The following is a 27371-nucleotide window of genomic DNA, read 5'->3' on the forward strand; positions in this document are numbered from 1 at the left end:
ATCGCGCCGCTGCACCCCAGCCTGGGCGACAGAGCAAGACTCAGTCTCAAAAAAAAAAAGAGCAGGTTTTGATAGGAACTGTTTCTAGAATCAAATAAACGGGTCTGGAATGAACTCAGAGCTAACACTAGTATCTTCAGGTAGAACCTGACCCTGATTTGGGACAGATACAGTAGCCTGTAGTAACCCCCTGCCCTCCTCCCCGACATTTTCCCATAAACCCTGCCCCCAAAATGTGCCTGAGGAGCTGGTAGGGAGGGAGCCCTGCCCATTCCTGGAACTGCAGGAGTTGGCGGGTGGCACACCCAGCAACTAGGAGGAGATGAAGCCGGCCAGGCCGTCCTTGGGTATGAGTGTGGATTTTCTCCCCAGCGATAGGAGGCCACTGAAGGGCCACAGCAGGGGATGGGAGAGTCTGCTCCTCCCTTGTGTGCCTCACTGACACTGCTGCTCTGCCTTCCCCTGGCTCACTCATCTCCTGCAACAAGGCTCCCAACCTGCCCCTCACCACCTCCCGAGCACCTCTGGTCTCTCAAGGACCTGCACTTGTTTCAAGCCAGCCCTCTTACTGGGCCTGTCTTCTCTGCACCAAGTAGGTCCTCATCCTTGTCACATAAACAAATGAGCAAATGAATGGCCCAACAGTCGACAGGAGAGCTCATGAGCCCCACAGGTCGCCTCTGGTCTGCTGAAGGTGACGTGTACCAACCCCTTGAAGGCCCTCAAGGGAGCTGCACTCCCTCCTTCAGCACTGGAGAGCATCCCTCATCTCTGTGTCTGTGCTTACCTGTGTATGTCTTCTCAATACTCAGGTTATGGTGTCTACGTATACCCAAATTCCTTCTTTCGATATGAAGGAGAATGGAAAGCAGGGAGGAAGCACGGTGAGAAGCCTCTGTGGTCTCTTCTTGCAGCTGCTGCCCCACAGCTGATGAAACCAGTTTCTCCCCGGGAGGTTGGGTGGGCAAGTGGCATTTCCTGTAGCTTTCGAGCCCATTGTACCCTGGTGCTTCCCTGGCTGCTCAGGGTAAGGCCGGATGGGCAGGGGAAACAGAGGCCTGGGAGACCCCCCTGGAGGGCCACCTTTAGCAAAGGAAGCTGCGACTTTGAAATTCTCCCTAGAGGTTGAGTTCATTTGTCTTTTCCAGACTGAAAACTGGCCTTATGGTTTATTTCCGATTATAAAGAGAACCTACTCTTGTAGTAAACCCAAGTAATAGAAGAAAGAAAGTGTAAAGTCAAGCCAAGCACAGTGGCTCACGCCTGTAATCCCAGTACTTTGGGAGGCCAAGGTGGGCGGATCACTTGAGGTCAGGAGTTCCAGAACAGCCTGACCAGCATGCTGAAACCCTGACCCTACTAAAAAGACAATAATAGCTGGATGTGGTAAGGCACACCTGTAATCCCAGCTACTTGGCAGGCTGAGCCAGGAGAATCCCTTGAACACAGGAGGCAGAGGTCGCAGTCAGCTGAGATTGTGCCACTGCACTCCAGCCTGGGTGACAGAGACTCCATCTCAAAACAGAACAAAAAAAGCAAGTATAAAGTCGATAACACCTGTACCCCCACCAACCCCAGGCAAGTGCCGTGAACCTTCGGTGGTGTGGACGTTCCTGCCACTGTGCTCCTCCCACGCAGTTTTGTATCTGCTCTCTGCCAGTTTTGTTTCTTTTCTTTTTTTTTTTTTTTTTGAGACAGAGTTTTGCTCTTGTTGCCCAGGCTGGAGTGCAATGCTGCCATCTCGGCTCACTGCAACCTCCGGCTCCCAGGTTCAAGTGATTCTCCTGCCTCAGCCTCACGAGTAGCTGGGATTACAGGCACCTGCCACCACGCCCGGCTAATTTTTGTATTTTTAGTAGAGATGCAGTTTTGCCATGTTGGCCAGGCTGGTCTCGAACTCCTGACCTCAGGTGATCTGCCCACCTCAACCTCCCAAAGTGCTGGGATTACAGGCATGAGCCACTGCGCCCAGCCACTCTGCCCAGTTTTCTTCTCTCTCTCTTTTTTTTTTTTTTTTTTTTTTTTTTGAGACAGTCTTGCTCTGTCGCCCAGGCTGGAGTGCAGTGGCGCAATCATGGCTCTCTGCAGCCTCAACCTCCTGACTCAAGGGATCCTCCCACCTCAGCCTCCTGAGCAGCTGGACCCACAAACACGTACCACCACACCTGGCTAATTTTTAAAATTTTGTGTAGAGACGGGGTCTCTCCGTGTTGCTCAGGCTGGCTGCGTGCACTTCGATTCCTGTACTTGTTCTGGCTGAAGGCGCCGGCCGCTCAGGTGTGTTTCAGCAGATATTTTTGAGAACATTTTTTTATTTTTAAATACATGTACAGCATGAGTGATGGAGCCAAACACAAGTTTTGAAGCCAAGCTCTTCGTTCTGAGAAACAGGCCCAACACTGCACAGTGTCATTCGCAGTCAACCCAACCACTGTCTGAGTTCACATGACGATTTCTCCTGCCAGGTCACGGGAAGTTGTTATTTAAAGATGGCAGTTATTACGAAGGGGCGTTTGTGGACGGAGAGATCATGGGAGAAGGCCGCCGGCACTGGGCCGGGTCAGGTGAGCTCCAGCCGGGATGGCACATTCACTCCTTTCTCATAACCCCTCAGGCTCAGTTGGTCCCCTGAGTCTAGACGCAGAAGGCGTGACATGTAGACGGGAAGCTTTGTGCCGTGAGGGGCCTGGCCTACCGAGAAGCCCTGGGGACCTGACTGAGGCTCTGTGGTCACCGCTGAGAGCAACTCAGGCTTCCGGAGACACTTTTCTAGAATAAAGATTTATCTGTCCCAAGTTACACTATTTCTTTTTTATTTAAAGCTATTTCAGCCACATTGAATCCCTAGATGGGAAACCAGCTCTGGGGACTCGTTGCCGGGAGCTGTGTGTCCAGGAACCTCAGACCCTCACGCCAGAGGGGTCGGTGGGTTCTCAGTGGAGGTGTTTTCTCTCAGGCTTGGCTTTCAGTTTTTAAAGAGCCAGGGAAAAAGCTCACCCTTCACCCTGCAAACCGACCAGAGGGTCCTTTGCCCTCGGGATAGATGCCCACAGAGAGTGTCTGCCTGGGGCTGTCTGCATGCCCAGCTGTTGGGGAGACCAGACCTGCTTACCATGTTTTCCCTCATGAACCAGACTGAGTAGTATGATGAGGCAGGGACGTCCATTCTGGAATGGTTCCTGCGTGTCATGGGTCAGGGACAGAGGAGAGCCGACTGGGGCCGCAGCCCCGAACTGAACCTCCTGTCTCCCCTCCTCCTTGTCCACATGCAGGAGACACCTTCTCTGGACAGTTTGTTCTGGGAGAGCCTCAAGGCTACGGCGTCATGGAGTACAAAGCCGGCGGATGTTACGAAGGGGAGGTCTCCCACGGCATGCGGGAAGGTCTGGCGCCCACAGGAGCCGGGTGCTGTGAGGGTGGGCGCTTTCAGGACATGGAATCCTACGTCCACTCGGGTTCAGGAACCTCTGAGAGGGCCTGCCTGACTTCAGAGGGTGGGAAAGGAGGTAGGGGGCCCATGCCCTCTTCTCCACACCCCCAGGCCATGTCCTATGCCCGGCATACACCAGTATGCCCAGCGGGTCCTGTGGCGCTTGATGCAGCTCTGTCATCCGCTACCGCGGAACAGACGCCCGTGGCTTAGGGGTTAAAATGGCCACTGCTTTATTGACTGCTCCTGATCCTGGGGTCAGTAGGTTGGCCTGGGCCCTGCAGGGAGGGGCTTCTGGTCTGGACTATGTGGGGTCACTAAATGGCTACAGTCACAGCAACTCTGCCAGGCCTGAGGGTCCCTGAGGTCCTCATAGGCCTGGGAAGCCCAGCTCCTTGCCCGGTAGTCTTGCACAGCTTAGCCACTTCCTCCACATTCTGTTGGCCCAAGCAAGTCAGGAGGCCAGACTCAAGCCAGGAGGGGGCTGTGCCCTGTCCCTCTACCCAGCCAAGCCAGGCCCAGCACGGTCCGTAGTCCCACAGCCAAAAGGCCACCCGCACCCGAGACAGGAGTCAAGCACATAATACCCTCCACCACAGACGGAGCTTCTTTTTCCAGTGTTTTCCTTATGTTAAGAAGCAGAGGCCAGGCATGGTAGCTCACGCTTGTAATCCCAGCACTTTGGGAGGCCAAGGCAGGCGGATCACCTGAGATGAGGAGTTTGAGACCAGCCTTGGCAAAATGGTGAAACTCCATCTCTACTAAAAATACAAAAATGGCTGGGCATGGTGGCACACACCTGTAATCCCAGCTACTCAGGAGGCTGAGGCAAGAGAATCACTTGAACCCAGGAGGCAGAGGTTGTAGTGAGCCGAGATCGTGCCACTGCACTCCAGCCTGGCGACAGAGCGGGACTCCGTCTCAAAAGCAAAGCAACAACAACAAAAAAACAAAAGAAGCAGAAATACTCTCAAATTTCTGAGTTGTCCAAAATCTGAAAATGCCGCAGTTTACGAACCCCCATCCTCTTTTGAGTTTCTCCTTGTTCAGGTCAAGCCCTGCCCTCCTCACTGTGAACTTGAAGTTTCTTGTGAAAACAAACGACAGGCCCAAACTGCACCCATCCTCACCCCAGCAGCACGCAGAGCCTGTGCAGCCTCAGATGGCAGAGTCTGCAGGGCCCTCGACGGCACCTCTCAGAGCTGGACCCCAGGGCCATTTTTGCTGCCCTGTCAGCTCACCGACCTTTCCCGTTCAGAGCCTCACCGAGCCGTGCTGAGGCCTCTGTGTAGCCAGGTCTGGAGGGTCTGTCATGTTCCTGGGGGGCCCTGAGCCCCATGCCTCCTAGACTCGCTACTTTGCTCCTGCCCGCCCTCCAAGGAGCGGAGGGCAGATCCCTTCTCAGATGCAGGAGGAGGCACAAAGCCAAGTCTGTCTCTCGGTCCCTTCTCCAGGACACGGGTTTCTGGTGGACCGGGATGGACAAGTGTACCAGGGCTCCTTCCATGACAACAAGAGGCACGGCCCTGGGCAGATGCTCTTTCAGTGAGTATGAGTCTTGCGGGTGCTGCCTGGTGCACGACAAATACACAGGGCAGGTGTGAGGCCATGTGGCCTGGGGGTGTAGACAGGACTGCCGTGGGACACCCCGGGCCTGTTCCGGCCCCTGCTGTCTACCCGCCACCCCCCCGGTGCCAAGTTGTTGAACCACATTCTGTGGTTTCAGTGTTATTCTGTAATTTTCCCCTTGTTTATTGAAATTGACCAATTGTGTGTTTGGTAGATAAAACATCACCCCCCCCCCCGATTAAAATACCTCCTGAGGACGTCAGGCTGGCGGCAAAGTGGCACCACAGGAGCGTCTCCAGGTCTAAATGAGGATGGGGGTGCCCTCCAGCCAGCAGAGCCTCCCGCCTCCCGAGTGCTGGGCATCTTCAGCCCGTGTGGAAATTCCCACTGCGGAGTCTTGGCCTCACTGGTTGTGGAGACTGCAGCTCCCTCCCGTTGCCTCTCCTGGGTCATTTTCCCATTTTGAGTGGCGGAAGCCGAGCGCGTCCCGAGCAGGCCTACCATCTAGGGTGGGGGTGGGCGGACGTGTCCCCACCGCCTGTCGTCGGCCCCCAGCCGGCCCTAGCGAGGCAGGAGCTCTTGGGGCCATCTGCTCGGGCCTATTTTTGCCTCGGTCCCGCGGTGCCTGCGGAGCCCGGTGGGAGGAGCCGGTCTGAGTCACTGCCACCACCGAGCTCCCCCCGTTGAGAGTGGACTCTGTGCGTGTGTCCCCCAGGAACGGTGACAAGTACGACGGCGACTGGGTCCGGGACCGGCGTCAGGGACACGGGGTGCTGCGCGGCGCCGACGGCTCCACCTACGAGGTACCCGGGGCGCACGGCGCCTGCTGCCCAGAGGGTGCAGGCCTCGTGGTGGGCAGGGCGCGTGGGGTGTATGGGGAGCCTCACCCTGGCAGCTTCTCCACGTGCCAGGTCCTGCGATGCCCTGATCCCATGTGGGAAGATAAGTTTCTCTCTCCCCTCACAGTTCCCTGTTGGGAAAAGAGAAAAACAAACAGGAGTGTATTCATATGTGTGCCTTGTGTATACTCGGGAGGTACGCGGAGAGGCAGGGAAGCTCACAGGCGGCTCTCACTTTTGACTTAAATCCCATCTTCAGCCAAACCAAAGGAAGAAGCGTGCTGGGGGCCAGTCACGGGGATAAGGCTGGTGGCGCAGCTGAGGCGGGGCCTTCTCCACCAACGGGAGCCTCTGCGCCTCGGCGATCTGGGGCCTTTCTCTTCCTGGTACGGAGAGGAGATGCCCTTACCAGTGGAACTTCCTTTACGGATGCAAATTTTTTCTTACAAAAGGGAGCTTCTCCTGTGTCTGCAGTTTCTCAAAATAATCTGCTCAAAATAGTGCTGATGCCAAAGAGGCAGATTTGGGGGTGGTACATTCTGGTCTGTGACAAGCCCTACAAGGCAGGGACTAGGATTGTTCGCGGGGGAATGGGGCAGCGGCCCCGTGAGTGCAGAGAGCAAATTTCAGGATGTTTGGAGGAGAGGACACCAGACTTGTTGACAGGCTGGATGTGTGGGCAAAGGCAAGAGAAGAGTCAAGGTTGGTGCCTGAGCTTTCGGTCTGAGCATTGGATGGACAGTGGGGCCTGGTTCAGGACGCAGTCAGGAGGCAGAAGCAACACCGATCACTCCAATGGGGAAAAATGTAATGAAAAAATCACTAACAAGGACGATTCAGGAGACAGAAACCACACCCATCACTCCAATGGGAAAAACGTAATGAAAGAGTCACCAACAAGGACGAGGCAGCTAGCTACCAAAAAGGGCAGGAGAAGGAAGAGCAACGTCTCAGTGTCAGGAGGGGGCCCGGAGACAGACCCTCTGCGGTGGAGTCTGGGAGTGGTGTGGTTGCTGCTTGGGCTGGGCTGCAGGCCTGAGCTCCTGGCTGGTGGGAAGGGGAGGCTGCTGGTCCACAGCGTGGGGGTGCTTCACAGTTAACCAAGCCATCCCCCATGTTGGCCGTGAGGCACCAGCGGAATTGAGAGCCTCAGAAACCCAGGTGCTGCTGTGTGAGGCTGTCGCAGCCATGAAGATGACCATGACTGCAAGGGCTGTGAGGGGCCCCTTGAGCGTCCAGCAGCACTAACAGATAGGAACCACACGTGCAGGTCTCTAAACGCAGCGCAGGTCACAGCCTGAGAATCAGGACTGCTGTGGCCGTGGAGAGGAGTCCCTCGTTCCTTAGAGCCTCGGGGCTGCTTTGATGAGAAACGCAACATTTAATTGTGTGGGTCGCAGAATTACAATGTCAGTTGAATTCCCTTCCTTGCCAAGATTCTCCTATGAAAGTTGGAGCAGTGGTTGGAGAGAATGGTCCCTGGAACTAGGAGGAACCCAGCACCCTCCTGAGACTCAGACCTCCACAGAGAGGGTGTGGCTGCCAGCCCAGGTGGTAGAGAGGTTTTCTAGGGTGCCAGGGGCCAAAGCTACTTCTCAGGAAACTCCCCCTGAGGTGCAGGAGACGCTTGCCAGAGACCAGACACTGGGGTGTTCCACAGGCCACTGGCCCTGGCCATAGGAGTTAAAGTAGAAACACTACCTCCCACAGTCCCGCCTTGTTCTCTGTTGACAAAGCCTGGCATTGCACTTGTTGGCAAAGGAGAAACATTGACAGGGTCCAGTTCCCGTCAGGCAAAAGTGGGCAAGGAAGGGGGTGCTGGGAGCTGAGAGGTGATGGGTTGGCAGTTGGCATGGGGCCACATGGGGATGGAGGAGTTGGGGGTGGGGATGGGAGCCTCATCCTGGCTGGCACAGCTGCCCGCAGCAGGGCCTCAGAGGTGGTCAGATGTGGGGCCCCTGGAGGGGTGGTCAGGCGGGAGGTGCAGTGTGGCTCCCCTCCGCATGCATGTCCACCCTCCCTGCTCTTGAAACAGAGCATCCTGCTTGGGTAAAAGTGCCACCCATGCCCACTCCGGGGTCTGCCAGCCCTGCTCAGGGCAGTTGACCATTGGCAGTGTCCTTGCTGGACCACGGGAGCCCATGTCAGCGTCGTTGCTGCCCCTGCTGGCCTGGGCTGGTGCTGCGGGTTCTCACCTGAGCCATATGCAGGAGATGCTGTAGCAAGGCCAAGGCTCTGCCTCTTCTCCCCTGGGGACGTGTGTCCATCCTACAGGACCAGACTTCACCGCGTGCTGGGGCAGCCACTGCTCCCTTGTCTTCACTGTCCAGAGTGGCAGTGGGAGAGTGCGCCTAAGGGAGTCCCTGGGCAGAATTCTCTTCTGCCCACCCCTTCCCACCCGAGCACACCCGGGCCCCCACCCCACTGCCACCATGACGATTCCCTCGCCTTGCAGGGCTAGGGCGAAGCTGGGGCCGGCGCTGGTGCACAGCTCTGGAGCTTGGGCTCGGGTGTGTGGTTTCACTTCCTGGGTGCCAGGCGCTGCTGTCAGCCTTTCGGTGCATTGGCTCATGATCCCCACCAGTCCGAGCAGGGCATAGGTGAGGAAGCTGAGGTGCTAGGATGGCAGGCTCCCTCACCAGGGCAACGCAGCCCTGTGGGCCCCCGGCCACTCACCCAATCCTCATGTTCCCTGAGATTCAGGAGGACCTGGTCAGGGCATGTCTCATGGCCCAGGGACACAGAGGTGCCGCCTGCTGCCAGACAGGGCCATCCCCTCCGGCCTGGGCTGGGCGAGAAGCAGCTCCTGTTCTTCCAGAGGACCATGGACAGCTTTGTCCTCCCCACCCCCACTCCCAGCCCAGCCCTGTCCCCAGAGGCTGTTCTGTCCCACAGGTGCCCTGGCTACCACCCAGGCGCCAACTCGGGTCCACACTGCTTGCTGGTCACCAGCGCCCTGGGCCAAGAGAGAGGACCAGGCAAGGGACGGCGCCCTCCCTCCTGGGCTGACAGCACCAGGGTGCTCAGCGCATCCACCAGGGGGCAGCCCAGCCCTGTCCCGGCACCACACTGGCCCGGGCCTTGCCGGAGGGAGGCAGCTCCTCCCCGGGAGCCCAGAGCTTATTCCCAAGCCATGAGTTTGGACGGGGGAGGATGGCCTGGGATGGCCACTGGGCCCAAGGGCTGGCTGGGTACTCCTGAGAGCCGGGCCCCCAAGCGGCCCCCCAGGCCTTTCTGCTTGGGATGGTTTCTCCCCTTGGTGCTAAAACCTTGAATTCTGCAGAGGGTTTTGCAGAGGATTTCTGCGAGAGTCTTGGTGCCAAACCCTTCGCGTGACCTACATTCCCTGGGGTTATAACATGACCTCCCCACTCCTCTGCCGTCCAGGCCCAGAGGACTGGGAGACCTGGGCAGGCCCTGGGACCGCCTGCCAACCGAGGCCCGCACACCCTCCCCAGACAGGCCCGTGGCTTGAGCTCCCTGGGGACACTGCTGTGTGCTGGTGCTCGCTGCCCCACGGGGTGCTCTGGGCAGTGTCACTGGTGGCAGCAGTCCCCTGGCCTCGTCCACGCTGCTGACACCTGCAGGCACCGGCAGCCCGTGGCCAGTGAGCTGCCTGCTCCTCCAGCGCCTTCTCCAGGCATTGCTCCTGCCCAGACCGATGTAGACGCTGAGAAGGGCACCCGAGGCCAAAAGGACAGGCTGGGCCCCCATGCCCTCAGGTCAGGACTGGGCCGGGGCCACCTCCCACGCAGCACAGCCGTGGCTGCCAGACCACGCTTCAGAGGCAGGAGGTTTTCACATGGCTGTTTGTGCAAGAAGACATTACCAGGTCTGTCCGTTGGACTCTGGTTAATGAGGAGAAGCGAGGCTCTCTTGGCTCAGCTGCTCAGTTCTCTGCTCTGCATCTTAGCGCTGGGCCCTCCGGTCACAGTGCCTCTCCTCCACCTTCAACCTGGAGAGTAAACGACATCGACCCGGAGAGGCAGCAGCCGCCAGAGACGGGAGTCAGGCCGCACATCCCGAGAGCTGTCCAGAGTGAGGGGACAGCCGTTCCTTGTGGTGTCATTAGTCAAATATTTAGCCCGCTTTAAAAAACATTTTGTCGACCAGGCACGGTGGCTCACACCTGTACTCTCAGCACTTTGGGAGGCCGAGGTGGGAGGATTGCTTGAGCCCAGGAGTTCAAGACCAGCCTGGGCAACACAGGGAGACCCTGTCTCTACAAAAGAAGTTTTAAAAAATACAAAAGTAGGCCAGGTGCAGTGGCTCACGCCTGTAATTCCAGCACTTTGGGAGGCCGAGGTGGGAGGATTGCTTGGGCCCAGGAGTTTAAGACCAGCCTGGGCAACATAGGGAGACCCTGTCTCTACAAAAGAATTTTTAAACAATATAAAATTAGCTAAGCATGGTGGTACACACCTGTGGCCCCAGCTCCTCAGGAGGCTGAGGAGGGAGGATCGCTTGAACCTGGGAGGCAGAGGTTGTAGTGAGCTGAGATCACGCCCACTGCACTCCAGCCTGGGTGACAGAGCAAGACCCTGTCTCAAAAAAATAAAAAACCAAAACACCAACCATTTTATCATGGTAAAATCCATATAACGTAAAACTTAGCATCTTAACTACTTTTTGTTTTGAAGAGGCGAGGTCTCACTGTGTTGCCCAGGCTAATCTCCAATTCCTGGGCCCCAAGTGCTTTTGCCTTGGCCCCCAAAGGGCTAGGATTTCAGGCGCGAGCCACTGCACTGGGCCGTGACCATTTTTAAGCGTGCAGTGGCGTGGCAGGAGGCACAGGCACATTTCGTGTAGCCACAACCACATCCACCTCCAGAACTTTGTCACCTTCCCACCCGAACCTCTGTCCCCATCCAGCACGAACTCCCCACGCTCCCACCCCTGGCAGCCACTGTTCCACTGTGTGTTTGTAGACTCTGCTGATCTCAGGGCCTCCTGTGAGTGGTGTCCTTTCGTGCCAGGCTTGTTTCACCCGGCGCGGTGTCCCCAGAAGCCTCCATGCTGGAGCCTGTGCCAGCCCCTCCTTCCTTGCTAAGGCTGAGCCGGGCCCGCACCCCCAACCACCACCACCCCATGTGGACAGACACGCTTCTGTGCCCATCTGTGGGTGGACTCTGGGGAGGCTTCCCCTCCTGGGTCCTGTGGGTGATGCTGCTGTGAATACGGCTGCACAGAGAACTCTTCAAGGCCCTGTGGGCCGCAGCCCCAGAGGTGAGACTGCTGCATCGGATGGTGATTCTGTTTTTAATTTTTGAGGAACCGCCATGCTGTTCTCCACAGCGGCCTCACCCTTTTACCTTCCTGCCCACAGTGCACACAGTTCCAGTTCCTCCCCAGCCTCACCAACACTGGTTATTTTCTGTTATTTTTGTAAAAGGTTACCCTAATGAGTATTAGCCCTCTTAACAATAACCACAATTGAGATGCAAGCCCACCCACTGTCAGCCGTGGCCACCACTGCGCACCTGGTCTCCCCCTCTTTGACGCTTCTTGGCAGCTGTAGTCTCCCCCAGTCCTGGCCACCAGCTGCCCCCACCCGTGAGCACCTGCCCCTCACCATGTTTGGTGGTGCCAGGCTTTGTGGACAGGAGTTTGGCCTTTTGACTTCTTCCTGGGAGCTTAAACCATCGATCAGGGCCACGAGGTAGGCGCTGGGACCTTCTTGGACACTGAGTTGCCTCTTAGAACTGCCCTGCCCCTCCAGCCACACCCCAACCAGCGCTGGCTGTTCGTTTATTTTTAGAGATCATTTTATGTTCTGAAAAGACTAGAAAGTGGTAAGTCCTTTCTTCTCTCTCTCCTGGCCTTCGCCTCTGCCCACCTCGGAGCATGCCCTTGGCACCTCCTACATCAGCTCTGATCCACCCATCTATAGTAGGAGAAACTCAAGGAGACATCGGCTGCTACCCAGACACCATGAGCTCGGGGTTGGTGAGGCCCCTCTGGGAGACCTGTTCTCCCTCTCAACAGCAGGTGTGTTTTCTGCAAACCGTGTCTCCTGCCTTGCAGCCAGTATTCCTTAATGCAGAGCTCTATGAAGAACCTTTTTTTAAAAATGCATTCTAGAAAAAAATGCATTCCTGAAAATAAACATGTTACAGCTTCTTCTGATGGAAAATAAGAACAGCGGATCCCAAAGCAGAGAAGGCTCCTCTTCCACAGGGACAGGAGCCACGCGGCTCAGGCCGGTCCCGGAAGCCACAGAGGTCCTGGGCCACGAGCACCCCCACCAGCCTGTGACGCCTCAGCCGTCTCCGTCCCCCACACTCCTAGTTTACAGCTTACTGCCTCGACCTCCCAGGACCCGAGGGCTTGGGCAGGCCCCACACGTCCTCCAGAACATCCTCGGTGGGAGCCGGACCAGAACACGGAGCAGACAGAGTGGAGGCCACACGTGTGTGTGCACATCAGAGCGTCTCCTACCCATGTTGGCAGCAGCGCGGCCCTCCGGGTGTCCCTGGCTGTATCAGCTGCGCCATGAGTGTTGGCTGTCTCACACGCCAGCTTTCCCGGAGTTGCCGCTGGGTGCCGAGCACCTGCTCACTGCACGGAGCAGGTGGCTCCTTCTGGGCGGCTTTGCCTGCCGCAGTCCCCAGGCCTCCTCTCCTCAGCTGGGCGTGTGTGGGAATGCCCAACCGGAGGCCTCCACGGGGCCTACAGCCTCCACATTTGGGCCTACTGCCCTCGGACCCAGGGGTCACAGTCCAGGAAGCCTGGGCCAGTGGGGGACTCCTGGGGTACATGTAACACTGAGAATCATGTAGATAATTTGGGGTGTTTGAGCACGCATGGCCTGTGGGGAGTCTGGCCGGCTTGCCTCATGTGGACCCCCCACCACCCTGGGGCAGAGGAGGGGGCCGGCTGTTGGGGCCGTCATGGAAGCACTAGGGTTACACTAGGGCGGGCCCCATGTACCCTCTGGAACTCCTCACAGTTCACACCTTGAAGCCCAGGCACTTGCGATGGGACCAGCGAGGTCAAATGCAGGACCCCCGGTCCTCACTGTTACCATGAAGTGATGCAAATGGCCGGTCTTCAGAAACCGGAGCTAGCCCCACCCGTGCCACCAAGGCACACCAGCCCCTGAGCAGTCGCAGGGCCCAGGCAGAAGGGTCCGGCAGGCACCTCACTCATGACGTGGCCTGAGGGGGCTGGGCAGCTGGTCCTCGGAGCCCCCACCTGGTGCACCAGGCCATGAACCTCAGCAAAGGCCCCGTCTCTTGATGCCCAAGGTTTGGCAATGGTTGGGGGTTACTTTCTCCAGACCACAGCACCCTCGAGGCCAACACTGGGGAAAGCTGGAGCCCCTGCTCTTCACCCCCACCTCCCGGGGCTGTTGAACCCCAAGGAGCACCAGACCCAGGACCCCCCCAGGAGGGCCAGAGGCAGGAAGTGCCTGATGGTGCCAGGGGAGGGTGGATGCCTGACTAGGGCCTGAAAACAGAGGGCATCGCTTCCAATAAAGCATGGAAAGAAAACAGCATGAATGGACCAGAAGTGCTTCCCAGTGGGAGAAAGAAGAGCACTCACAACCTCTTCTGCCCCAGGCTGCTTGGAGTGGGCCAGCGCCAGAGCAGTCCCTGCACCAGCCGAGCCGTCCGAGCTCCTCGACTATCAAGGAAGGTGTGAGCCTTTGGCTGAGTGGTGCTGGGAGCTGGGGAGAGCCGAGCACTGCCCGGGGCCTCCTGAGTGCTCTGCTACCCGGCTGGGCAGGGAAGGGAGGGCCCCTCACAGAGGACACCCTTGTGGTCCTGGGGTCGCCTTTGTGACCGAGGGGGACGTATGTGTGTCACCATCATCCTGCACAACCGCTTCCTGACTTTGGAACCGCTGTTTGCCTCTTTATTTTGGGTGTGGACCTGGACCCCAAGTGGCCGTTCCCCAAAGGTTGTGTGACCATCACCACCTTCCCGTGTCCCGCACCGCACACCCGTGCTCACCTGGGTGCCAGGCAGTGGCCCGGCAGGGAGGAGGAGGGTGAGCAGGTGGCAAAATGCCCATTCCTCGGTCCCAGCCTCTGTGTGGCTGAGGCCCTGCACGTAACTCTCCACGCTGGGCATCGGCCTGGACTGTGCCTGGGTGCTCCCTGAGGCCCGGGCGGGAGGAAGCTGCTCCAGGACTCTCAGCGCCCCAGTCTGTGCCGTCAGCAGGAGGATCAGGAGCCTCCCCTGCACCCTATTTAATAAGCTCTTGCTCGTTCCTGCTTGGGGTACATGCAACAGAAACAGCCGAATTGTCAAAGGTGTGATTGATAACGTGAATTAGACAAGACCGTGCTATTGGATCAGTTGAATTATCACTCAAATGTGCTTGGACTGACCAAGTGCTGCATGAAAGCTTGCCTGGCTCAGCCCTCCCACCCGGACACCAGCGGTGGGTACCGAGGATGCCAAGCCCTGACCTGATTGCTGCGCACCCAGGGAGGGAGATGCCAGGCAGGCTCGTGCCACATACGTGAGCCGCAGCCTCAGACCAACCATGGGTGGAGCCACTCACCCCAAAGGCGGGCTCTGCACCTCTGCATTTCTCGTGACTCGAGTGTGTCTGGCTTCCCCTGCCCAGCCACAGCCTCACTGGGTATTCACCCTGGACGCCATATTGCAGCTGGTGTCAGCCCTGCCCCGCAGCTCCACCTCCCTCCTCCTGAAAGCCCGGGGCACCTTCCAGAGGCCGAACAGGTGGAAGGGGGCAGAGACCAGACATCGCCATTCTCATCAGTGACGGTGACGGGGGCCCCGGACGCCCTGAAGAGCCCTCAGCTGTGCGCTGACTCGCGCCTCTCCCCGTCCAGCGTGAATGAGATGAGAGACAGTGAGGACAATGGTCCCAGGAAGGGACCCTCAAGAAATGCCAATCAAATGCGTTGGACTCTCACCCAGTTTGGTGGGAACGTCTGGAGTCATAGGACAGAGAGCTGAGGGGGCAAGGCTGAGGGGAGGTGCTCTGTGGATGCAAGGGTGCCCACGGCCTCCAACAGGGCATGGCCTCCAGGCATGCCATGCAGCAGCAGTCAGGGCAGCCCATGGACTCTGCACCAGTCCTTGGTATCTGAAGCCCAGAACCACTCTCACCTGACCCCACATGTGGTCAGCTCTGGAGCCCCCATCCACTGTAGTTGCCAGCGTGGATGGTGCTTGCCCAGAGCCCAGGGTGGCACGGTGAACCGGACTCTGATCTTCAGGGCAACTGTCTGGGCCGATGGGGTGACGTCAGTGGTGCGCTCAGCTTGGAACACTGCAGGAATGCAGCCGGGTGGGTGCTGGCTGGGATCTTGGGGTCTGGGAGCTGGAGGAACAAGAGCCTCAGGAGCAAGGGCCCTGTCCAGACAGCAGCCGGGCCTCTGCCCACCTGGCACCCCGAGCTGGCTGCCTAGCCTCTCCTGAAGCTGAGAGCTGCCTTTTTGCTGCCTCCGGGCACCCACGCGGGCTTCCAGTTGTCTCGGATCGGAGCCCTCTGCCTGGAGGCGTGAGCCGTGCTCCCAGCCAGCAGCTGTGAGTTGCCCCCACCCTGCCCCAGCCCTTCATGCACTGTGGCTCTCCCTGGCCTTTGGGGCAATCCAGTCGCCTTCAGGGCTGTCTGCAGAGGCCCTGTCTCCCTGCAGCCAGAGAGAGCTCCAGCACCATCCACTTCTCCCTGATCTGCCACACTCCTCAGCCCTGGCCCTCGGCCCTCGCTGTCTCTTCCCACGCATCCCAGGGCCCAGGATCCGTGGAGAGGCCCCAGAAGGCACGAGCTGCGCCCTGCAGACCTGCCACAGCTGCCTCGGGGTTCTCCTGGGGAAGGCACCCAGGGAGGGCCGGGCAGGGAAGCAGGAGCCCACTTAGCTCCTGCCAAAGAGTGAACAGAAGCAAAACGTGTCTTTGGTTAATTTTTCTTCTAAGAGAAGTAATTCAGAGTGAAATGAAATACCATTTAAATTTTCCATGAAAATAATCACCCTGCTATTTCACATGATTTTCCCAGGCTTTGTTGTATGACTTGGAAACCAGGCTTGTTATGAAGGAGGCAGAGTTGGGGTGTGCAGCGAACAGGCATTTCTCCCAAGCGCACGGGCACATTTTTTCAAACTGTGTTTTTTAATTGGCCTCTTCATGTATAAATGAACAGTGTAACGGACAAGCAGGGCACCTTAATCCCAACGCCACAGTCGGCCAGTTTGCGGGTTCAGGCCTCCTTTATGATACATGCCACAAACACAATATCTTGGTATTAAAAGGATTTTTTTTGCTGAAATGTGCCCGTTTGAGGTTTTGTTTGCATTTTATATACTGTGCCGTTGTTCCCATACCTCCTGGCATCGTTAAAATTCCAAAGGGAGTATATTTTGCAAAGCAAATTGGATCGCATTCTAATGAAACAGTTTCTCACCACCAAGGGACAGGCTGCAAGGACCCTCGAGACGATGTGGTTTTCTAGCAGCCTTTGGTCCTGGGGCCCTGCTGTAGCACCAGGAAGCTGCAGTGCCATGCGGGGACCCACAAAAGCCCCTTGGGAGCCACCAGCCTGAGCCTCACCCTTCTCTCTGCAGGGACAGTGGCACAGCGACGTCTTCAGTGGACTGGGCAGCATGGCCCACTGCTCAGGGGTCACCTATTATGGGTTGTGGATCAACGGCCACCCAGCAGGTAGGTGTCCCTGCCTTCCTGTGGGCACTGTGAGGTCCACTGTGGGGGGTGTCCCTGGCCCCTTGGCAGTCATATGGGAAATACTGACCAAGAGCACACTGGGGAGGGGTGGGGCAAAGTGGAATATAAAATCCCACCCCTTTTAAGGAAAAACATGTTCTAATCTGATGTCAAAAGTGGTCCTGCTGCAAGTGGGGCTTCCCGGACTTGGGGCCTGAGTGTCTGGGGGTGGCCTCGTCACGGCTGCGCTGTCCCCCAAGTGGCCTCTGTCCAATTTCCCTGAGCCCTCTGCACTGTGATGTGGCCACAGGGTGGCCTCGGCTCACAGAAGGACCAGCCAGTTGGGCCTCCTCTGGGGGCTGCCTCCCGAGCCACCCTTCCTCTCCCCATGGTGTTCCTGGTGGCCTCTGGGTGACCTCTCGATAGATTCCAGGATGAGGGTGCCACCCCAGGGGTCAGTCTAGCCAGGGACACAACACTCATCCAAACCTCGGGGCCAAGTTCGTGACACAGGTGCAGGTGCCGCCAGCACCGACTCTGGCTCTGCGCCGGGGCACCTGCAAGGTCTCAGCCCAGGCAGCCCCACACGTACCTCCTGGGTTGGAGGACCTCGGGGGACCAAGACCTGTTAGCTGGGAGAGGTCACAGGGGTGACGGGTGACAGTAACTGCTGCCCTCAGCACAGACCCGCTGGCCCTGGGCTCCTCGTGGAGGCTGAGATCTTAGGGAAGGCAGGAGTGGCCAAGTGCCTGGGGAGCACTGACAGGTGGGTCCCAGCACCCGCATGCACACAGTGCACCCTGCAGGGGATCCTGGGATGGAGGCCGAGCCTGGGTCCCGGCCCAGATGCTTCTCCCTCAGGTGGAGTCTCCGTGAGGGGCCCCTGGATCCTCAGCAGAGCCCTCCAGGAGTGTCTTGGTGACCTCACCTCAAGGGAAAGAATCCAGATCCCAGCCCCTCCTCCCAAAAAAGTCTCTTGGCCCTTGTTGAAATTTCTAGGTGGGAAAAACGGGGCAAGAGGTGCAGGACGCAGCCTGGCTTCACCCCGAGGAGGGTCTCCCTCCGAGCCAAGGTGGGTTCTGGCTTTGCCCCCAGAACACAGCAGGAGCTCCCACAGGGGCCAGAGCTTCAGGCCTTTCCCCAGCCCCACCATTACCATGAAGTCCGGGGCACCCGCCACCCTGTGTACCCGGCGTCGCCTGTGCTGCCTTTTGAGGCAGCCTCAGATCCCAGGTGTTCTCCCAGCATCTGCTTTTAAAGCCCCTCCATTGTGCTTTGCTGGAGGCCAATCCATAGGGGAGAGTCAGGGATGGCAGGTGGGGGCGGGGGCGGTGGGCAGCAGGACGCGGTGTGACGACACCACCCACAGCGATGCCCTGCAGGCCCCGGTGGAGCAGGGGCGGCCCTGGCTGCCAGGAGGCACTGGCCAGCCGGTGGACCCACCCTTGCCAGGTCTTGCCCTAGTCCCAGGTCCAGCACCTCAGGGTGCTGACTCAGATGCAGTGAATGCAGGGCCTAAATCCCGACCAGCGGGAAGACGTGCGGGAACATTCCACGGGCAGGAAAACCCAACAGCCCCACACCGCCCACTTGTGTCTCTTGCATGCTCCGTGGCCCCGGTGGTCCACTTGGTTCGATTCCACAGTGCTCCGGGCCAGCAGAGCCGAGCCTCACAGTCTGAGCGCGGACGACTGCCCAGGTCGCTGCTCTGCAAGGTGGTTTGCGGAGGGTCGGCCCCCACATGTGCTTGTGTTCCAGCTGCCACACTGGGCTCTGGTCGGTTCTTGGGGTGCCCACTGCTGACTCAGCCATGGGGTGGGTGGGGGACCATGCCAGTCACCGCTAAAGCCACACTCTGTCCTCTCCCAGAACAAGCTACGAGGATCGTGATCTTGGGTCCGGAGGTGATGGAAGTGGCCCAAGGGTCTCCCTTCTCGGTGAACGTTCAGCTGCTGCAGGACCACGGGGAAATTGCCAAGAGTAAGCATCTCCAGGGGGAGATGACCTAACGTTTCCAAAAGAGAAAAGGCAGCAGGTTCTTAAGCAGTGAAGATGCGGACGAGATGTTGCATGTGGCTCCTGAGGCACAGCAGTGACTTCGTGCCCAGAGCCTGGCAGAGAGGTCGCAGGTGTGCCAGCTTCCCTGCCAGTCAGGGCAGCCTTGGGTGTGTGTGCAAGCATGTGTGCACATATTGTGTGATGTGCATGCTCGTGTATGTGTGTGCGTATGTGTGTATGCCTTGCACAGGTGTGCACAGGTCTGAATGTGTATACGTGTGGGGGGCACGCGTGCACGTGTGTCAGAGTGTCCTTCCTTTTTAGGAGGAATAGTCTTCTGTTCTAGTGAGGGGCTACTTTCTGCTTACCCACTCATCCGCTGCTGGCCATCGCAGTTGTTTGCACCTTGGGCTGTTATGAATAGTGCTGCTGTGGACATGTGTATACAAGTTTTTGTGTGAATGTGTTTTCATTTCTCATGGGTATGCACCTATGAATGGAATTGCTGGATCACATGGTAGATTTATGTTTGAACTTTTTTTTTTTTTTTTTTTTTGAGATGGAGTTTCACTCTTGCTGCCCAGGCTGGAGTGCAGTGGTGCAATGTCGGCTCTCCGCAACCTCCGCCTCCCGCGTTCAAGCGATTCTGCCTTGGCCTCCTGAGTAGCTGGGATTACAGGCATGTGCCATCATGCCCCACTAATTTTGTATTTTGAGTAGAGATGGGGTTTCGCCATGTTGGTCAGGCTGGTCTCGAACTCCCGACCTCAGGTGATCAGCCCGCCTCAGCCTCCCAAAGTGCTGGGATTACAGGCGTGAGCCACCGCGCCTGGCCTAAACTTTTAAAGAAACTGCTAAACTGTTTTTCCAAAATTGCTGCAGCATTTTACAGTCCCGCCAATAACGCATGAAGGTTCAGATTTCTCTGCGTCTTCCCAACACTTGGAATTGTGTCTTTTTGTAATAGCTGCCCTGTGGGTGTGAAGTGATAGCTCCTCGTGATTTTGATTCGCATTTCCCTAACGAGTGATGACGATGAGTGGCTCTCGCTGTGTTGATTGGGTATTTGTTTGTCTTCTTTGGAGAAATGTCTATTCAAATATTGTACCCATTTTTTAAAAATTGGACCGTCAGTCAGGCACAGTGGCTCACACCTAAAATCCCAGCACTTCGGGAGGCTGAGGTGCGAGGATCACTAGAGCCCAGGAGATCTTTCTTTTTGTTGTTGTTGTTGTTGTTGTAGTTTTGAGACAGAGTCTCGCTGTGTCACCCGGGCTGGAGTGCGGTGGCATGATCTCGGCTCACTGCAAGCTCCGCCTCCCAGGTTCAAGCGATTCTTCTGCCTCAGCCTCCCGAGTAGCTGGGACTACAGGCGCCCACCACCACGCCCAGCTAATTTCTTGTATTTTTTTTTAGTAGAGACGGGGTTTCACCATGTTGGCCAGGATGGTCTCGATCTCCTGACCTCGTGATCCGCCCGCCTTGGCCTCCCAAAGTGCTGGGATTACAGGCGTGAGCCACCATGCCCGGCCAAGTCCAGGAGATCAAGACCAGCCTGGGCAATATAGTGAGACCCCATCCCTAAAAAAAAAAACAAAATTGTTTTTAATTAGCTGGTCATGGTAGTGCATGTGTGTGGTCCCAGCTACTCGGAAGGCTGAAATTGGGAGAGTCCCTTGAGCCCAGCAGGTTGAGGCTACAGTGAGCCCCGTGACTGCACCACTACACTCTAGCCTGGGTGACAGAGGGAGACCCTGTCTCATTAAAAAAAAAAAAAAAAAGAAGAAGAAAAAAAACGAAAAAAAGGTTTTCTTCTTATTTTTAGCTATAGAGTTCTTTACCTATTGTGGATATAAGTCCTTTATCAGATATGTCTTGCAAATGCTTTCCGTCCACCTATGGCTTATCTTTCCATTTGCTTAATGCTATCTTTGGAACAGCAGAAGTTTTTCATTTTGCTGAAGTCCAGTTTGTCCATTTTTTCTTGTAGGAACATAGTTTTGGTACCGTATTTAAGAATTCTTTGCCTAACCCAAGTTTCACAAAGATTTTTTCGTATCCCTCCAGAACTCTTATAGTTCTAGCTCTTACATTTAGGCCTGGGATCCAGTGTGAGTTATTTTTTATGGAAAAGATAAAGTTCTAAATTCATCTTTTCTTCATGGGGATGTTCAATCATCCCAGCATCATTTGTTGAGAACACTGTCCTTTTGCCGTTGAGTTGCCCTGGCACCTTGGTTGAAAATCAGTCAGCCCTAAGAGTCAGAGTTGATGCCTGGACCCCCGGTCTGCTCCACTGATCTGTCTATCCTGATTTATCCTCAGTCTATGCCAGGACCACACTATCTGGATTCTTGTTGCTTTTAGCACGTTTTCCAATTGGAGAGTCCTCCAGTTTTGTTTTTCCTTTTCAAAATGATTTTGACTCTGCTGGGACCTTTACATTTCTATATAAAATTTTAAGATCAGTTTGCCAACTTCTGCAACAACAACAAAAGAAGGCTGCTGGAATGTTGATGGAGGTGCGTTGAACCCCTCTGGAGAGAATGGCCAGATGAAATCTTACCAACACTGAGGCCTCCAGCTCATGAACACAGAAGCATATCTCCATTTAGGTAGAGTTCTTACTTTATCGCCAGTGTCTTGTTCCTTTCAGCACACATCTTGCACTTCTTTGTGAAAGCTATTAATACATAATGTTATTTATTAGATATTGAATTATAATTATTTTATTAATTATTTCTAAATGCTGATAAATTTGTTTATTCTTTTTATGCCATCATGAGTAGAATTTTCTTAACTTCATTTCAGAGGTTGCCGTAGACTCAATTGATTTTTACCTATTGACCTCATTTCCTTTGACTTGCTTTACTCATTTATTAGTTCTACTGGTTTTTTAGAGGATTCCTTAAGATTTTCTCTATATACGATCATATTGTTTATAAATAAATACAGTTTTACTTCTTCCTTTTCAGTCTGAACATGAAAAGCTGCAAGGTTTTTACATTACCTCCAGCAATGAAAGAGGGTTCCAATGGCTTTACACCCTCCTCAGTACTTGCTATTGTCTGTCTTTTTTTTTTTTTTTTTTTTTCTGAGACTGAGTTTTGCTCTGTCATCCAGGCTAGAGTGCAGTGGCTCGATCTCGGCTCACTGCAAGCTCCACCTCCTGGTTTCACACCATTCTCCTGCCTCAGCCTCCTGAGTAGCTGAGGCTACAGGCGCCCGCCACCATGCCCGGCTAATTTTTTTGTATTTTTTTAGTTCAGACGGGGTTTCACCCTGCTAGCCAGGATGATCTCAATCTCCTGACTTCTTGATCCACCGCCCTCGGCCTCCCAAAGTGCTGGGATTACAGGCATAAGCCACTGCCCCCAGCCTTTTTTTTTTTTTGAGACTGGGTCTTGCTTTATTGTCCAGGCTGGAGTGCAGTGGTGCAATCTCAGCTCACTGCAACCTCTGCCTCCCGGGCTCAAGCGATTCTCCTGCCTCAGCCTCCCAAGTAGCTGGGACTACAGGCACCCACCACCACGCCCAGCTAATTTTTGTATTTTTAGTAGAGACAGGGTTTCACCATGTTGGCCAGAATGGTCTCCATCTTCTGACCTTGTGATCCGCCCGCCTCAGCCTCCCAAAGTGCTGGGATTACAAGCATGAGCCACCTTGCTGGCCTGTCTGTCTTTTGGATGTAGCCATCTTTGTGGATGTGAAGTGGTGTCTTCTTGTGGTTTTGATTTACATTTCTCTAAAGGCTAATGATGTTGAGCATCTTTTTGTGTGCTATGGGCCATTTGTAGATCTTAGTTGGAGAAATGGAGATAAGAGGCAGAACTTGACTCCAGAAGTGGGGCTCAGACACAAGACCAAATTGAGGACTAGATAAAACAGGGCCAGGGAGGAAGCAGCCTTCCATAAGACACGCCCACCAACGCATCATGCCAGTTTACCATCACCATGGCAACACCTGGGAGTTACCACCCCTTTCCATGGCAATGGCCTGATGACCCAAAAGTTACTGCCGCTTCCCTAGAAATGTCCACATAAACCACCCCTTGATCTGCACGCAGTTAAAAGTGGGTATAAATATGACTGCGACACTGCCCTGAGCTGCTGCTTTCTGCCTGGGGGGCAGCCCCGCTCTGCAGGAGCTGTAGCCCTGCCACTTCCATACCTCCCACTCACCCTTAAATCCTTCCCTGGCCAAAGCCAAGAACCCTCACAGGCTAAGCCCTGCTGTGGAGCTCACCTGCATCAAAATGTCTTAAGAGTTCTTGACATATTCTAGACACAAGCCCCTTATCAGATATCTAATTGGCAGATACGTTTTTCCATTTTGTGGGCAGTCTGACAGTTTCTTGATGGTGTCCTTTGAAACACAAAAGTTTTAAGTTTCGATGAAGCCCAATTCTCTATTTTTCTCTTTGTTGCTTTTGATGTCATATGTACGAAGACTTTGCTTAGTCCGAAGTCATGGAGATTTACTCCTGTGTTTTCTTTTAAGAATTTTATATTTTTAGGCCAGGCACGGTGGCTCACGCCTGTAATCCCAGCACTTTGAGAGGCCAAGGCAGGCGGATCACCTGAGGTCAGGAGTTCAAGACCAGCCTGGCCAACGTGGCAAAACCCTGTCACTACTAAAAAATACAAAAACTAGCTGGGCATAGTGGCGGGTGCCTGTAGTCCCAGCTACTTGAGAGGCTGAGGCAGGGAGAATTGCTTGAACCCAGGAGGCAGACAGAGGTTGCAGTGAGCCGAGATCATGCCACTGCACCCCAGAGCAAGACTCCATCTCAAAAAAAAATTATATATTTTTAGCTCTTACATTTAGGACTGTGAACCGTTCGGTATTAATCTTTTTGTTTGGTGTAAGGAAGGGGTCCAACTGCTGTATATTCTTTTGAATGTGGATATCTATTTGTCCTAAGATCACTTGTTAAAAAGAGTATTCTTTCCCCAATTATCTTTTTGTTTGTTTTTGTAATTTTTTTTTTGTAGAGACAGAATCTCACTATGTTGCCCAGGCTGGTCTCAAACTCCCAGGCTCAAGCGATCCTCCCACCTCAGCCTCCCAAAATACTGGGATCACAGGCATAAGCCACCAAGCCTGGCCTTTTTTCTTTTTCTTTTTTTTTTTTTAATAGAGCAATGAATTATCTTGTCCTTCAGTTTGCTAAAGTTTTGTTGGGAATTTCTGCATCCCTGTTCGTGAAGGATATTGGCATGAAATTTTCTTTTCTTGTAATGTCTTTGTCTAGTTTTGCTATCAAGGTAATGCTGTCCTCATAGAATGAGTGAATTGGGAAAAATTCTCTCTTCAATTTTCGGGAAGAGTTTGTGTGCACTTGAGAAGAATGCGAATTTTGTTGTGTACAATATTTTATAAATCAGGTCAATTTTGTTGATATTATTGTTTTTCTATGTATTTTTCTATGTGTTTTTCTATGTGTTTTTCTGTGTATTTTGTTGATGTTATTGATATTCTGTGGATGTATGTATACTATGTCCTTGCTGATTTTCTGTCTGCTTGTTTTATCAGTTATTGAGAGTAGCATATTGAAATATCTGACTATGATAGATTTGCCTTGCCGGGTGCAGTGCCTCATACCTGTCATCCCAGCATTTTGAGAGGCTGAGGCGAGCACATCACTTGAAATCAGGAGTTTGAGACCAGCCTGGCCAACATGGTGAAGCCCCATCTCTACTAAAATCTCTACTAAAAATACAAAAATTAGCCAGGCATGGTGGTTCACACCTGTAATCCCAGCTACTTGGGAGGCTGAGGCAGGAGAATTGCTTGAACCTGGGAGGCGGAGGTTGCAGTGAGCTGAGATCGCACCACTGTACTACAGCCTGGGTGACAGAGCAAGATCCTGTCTCAAAACAAGCAAACAAACAAACAAAAGATGTGCCTATTTCTGCTTTTATTTGTTTTTTTTTAATTTTATTATTATTATACTTAAAGTTTTAGGTACATGTGCACAATGTGCAGGTTAGTTACATATGTATACATGTGCCATGCTGGTGTGCTGCACCCATTAACTCGTCATTTAGCATTAGGTATATCTCCTAATGCTATCCCTCCCCCCTCCCCCCACCCCACAACAGTCCCCAGAGTGTGATGTTCCCCTTCCTGTGTCCATGTGTTCTCATTGTTCAATTCTCACCTATGAGTGAGAATATGCAGTGTTTGGTTTTTTGTTCTTGCGATAGTTTACTGAGAATGATGGTTTCCAATTTCATCCATGTCCCTACAAAGGACATGAACTCATCATTTTTTATGGCTGCATAGTATTTCATGGTGTATATGTGCCACATTTTCTTAATCCAGTCTATCATTGTTGGACATTTGGGTTGGTTCCAAGTCTTTGCTATTGTGAATAGTGCTGCAATAAACATACATGTGCATGTGTCTTTATAGCAGCACGATTTATAGTCCTTTGGGTATATACCCAGTAATGGGATGGCTGGGTCAAATGGTATTTCTAGTTCTAGATCCCTGAGGAATCACCACACTGACTTCCACAATGGTTGAACTAGTTTACAGTCCCACCAACAGTGTAAAAGTGTTCCTATTTCTCCACATCCTCTCCAGCACCTGTTGTTTCCTGACTTTTTAATGATTGCCATTCTAACTGGTTTGAGATGGTATCTCATTGTGGTTTTGATTTGCATTTCTCTGATAGCCAGTGATGGTAAGCATTTCTTCATGTGTTTTTTGGCTGCCTAAGACAAACCCACAGCCAATATCATACTGAATGGGCAAAAACTGGAAGCATTCCCTTTGAAAACTGGCACAAGACAGGGATGCCCTCTCTCACCACTCCTATTCAACATAGTGTTGGAAGTTCTGGCCAGGGCAATTAGGCAGGAGAAGGAAATAAAGGGTATTCAATTAGGGAAAGAGGAAGTCAAATTGTCCCTGTTTGCAGATGACATGATTGTATATCTAGAAAACCCCATTGTCTCAGCCCAAAATCTCCTTAAGCTGATAAGCAACTTCAGCAAAGTCTCAGGATACAAAATCAATGTACAAAAATCACAAGCATTCTTATACACCAATAACAGACAAACAGAGAGCCAAATCATGAGTGAACTCCCATTCACAATTGCTTCAAAGAGAATAAAATACCTAGGAATCCAACTTACAAGGGACGTGAAGGACCTCTTCAAGGAGAACTACAAACCACTGCTCAGTGAAATAAAAGAGGATACAAACGAATGGAAGAACATTCCATGCTCATGGGTAGGAAGAATCAATATCGTGAAAATGACCATACTGCCTAAGGTAATTTATAGATTCAATGCCATCCCCATCAAGCTACCAATGACTTTCTTCACAGAATTGGAAAAAACCACTTTAAAGTTCATATGGCACCAAAAAAGAGCCCGCATCGCCAAGTCAATCTTAAGCCAAAAGAACAAAGCTGGAGGTATCACGCTACCTGACTTCAAACTATACTACAAGGCTACAGTAACCAAAACAGCATGGTACTGATACCAAAACAGAGCTATAGATCAATGGAACAGAACAGAGCCCTCAGAAATAACGCCGCATATCTACAACTATCTGATCTTTGACAAACCTGAGAAAAACAAGCAATGGGGAAAGGATTCCCTATTTAATAAATGGTGCTGGGAAAACTGGGTAGCCATATGTAGAAAGCTGAAACTGGATCCCTTCCTTACACCTTATACAAAAATTAATTCAAGATGGATTAAAGACTTAAACATTAGACCTAAAACCATAAAAACCCTAGAAGAAAACCTAGGCATTACCATTCAGGACTTAGGCATGGGCAAGGACTTCATGTCTAAAACACCAAAAGCAATGGCAACAAAAGCCAAAATTGACAAATGGGATCTAATTAAACTAAAGAGCTTCTGCACAGCAAAAGAGACTACCATCAGAGTGAACAGGCAACCTACAAAATGGGAGAAAATTTTCGCAACCTACTCATCTGACAAAGGGCTAATATCCAGAATCTACAATGAACTCAAACAAATTTACAAGAAAAAAACAAACAACCCCATCAAAAAGTGGGTGAAGGACATGAACAGACACTTCTCAAAAGAAGACATTTATGCAGCCAAAAAACACATGAAAAAATGTTCTGCTTTTATTTCTTTCAATTTTTGGTTCATGTATTTTGGGGCTCTGTTATTGGGGGCATACACATTTAGGATTTTTATGTAGTTTAATCAATTGATCCCTTATCACTGTGAAATTACTTTCTTTATCCCTAGTAACTGTCCTTACTCTTACATCTACTTTCTGTGATATTAATATGGTCACTTTTTATTTCTTTTGACTAGCATTAGCATGGTGTAGCTCTATCCATCCTTTTACTTTTAACCTGCCTATGTTTTTAAAGTGTACTTTTTGTAGGCAGCATATCGTCGTCTTGCTTTTTATCCAATCTAACAATCTCTGCCTTTTAACTGAACTGTTTATACCATTCACATTTAATACGGTTATTGACACAGTAGGATTAAATTTACCACTTTACTATTTTTTAATTTGCCCCAGCTGTTTGTTTCCCCTCTATATTTATTTTTATCTTTTTTGAATTGGGCATTTTTTATGATTCCATTTTATTGTCTCTGATTATATATATATATATTTTTTTTTTCTAACTTTTTTTTTTTTTGAGACAAGTTCTCACTCTGTCACCCAGGCTGAAGTACAGTAGTGAAATCATAGCTCACTGCAGCCTTGACCTCCTGGGCTCAAGTAATCCTCCTGCCTCAGCCTCCTGAGTAGCTGGGACTATAGGTGCACACCACCATGCCTGGTTAATTTTTAAAAATTTTTTTTTTCTTTTAGAGATGAGGTCTCACTCTGTTGCCCAGGCTGCTCTTTAACTCCTGGTCTCAAGCAATCTGCCCACCTGGGCC

At 53.1% G+C, this 27371-nt stretch overlaps 1 protein-coding gene across 14 annotated transcripts in view; it reads left to right on the plus strand.

Moving 5' to 3' along the window:
* Positions 1-27371, plus strand: part of MORN1 (MORN repeat containing 1) — a 76133-nt gene that overhangs the window by 931 nt on the left and 47831 nt on the right. For 10 of the 14 annotated variants that reach the window (XM_055099087.2, XM_055099125.2, XM_055099094.2 and 7 more), the window contains exons 2-8: positions 813-884; positions 2466-2564; positions 3273-3383; positions 4885-4975; positions 5715-5802; positions 16382-16478; positions 18348-18458. In XM_055099087.2, coding sequence (XP_054955062.1) covers positions 813-884; positions 2466-2564; positions 3273-3383; positions 4885-4975; positions 5715-5802; positions 16382-16478; positions 18348-18458 — 669 coding nt within the window. Of the gene's footprint in view, positions 1-812; positions 885-2192; positions 2565-3272; positions 3384-4884; positions 4976-5714; positions 5803-16381; positions 16479-18347; positions 18459-27371 lie in introns of all 14 variants that reach the window. The other 4 variants (XM_055099096.2, XM_063602364.1, XM_055099102.2 and 1 more) reach the window with 2 other exon arrangements.

Source organism: Pan paniscus, chromosome 1 (genome assembly GCF_029289425.2).
Source record: "Pan paniscus chromosome 1, NHGRI_mPanPan1-v2.0_pri, whole genome shotgun sequence".
In the NCBI taxonomy this organism is placed as follows: Eukaryota; Metazoa; Chordata; class Mammalia; order Primates; family Hominidae; genus Pan; species Pan paniscus.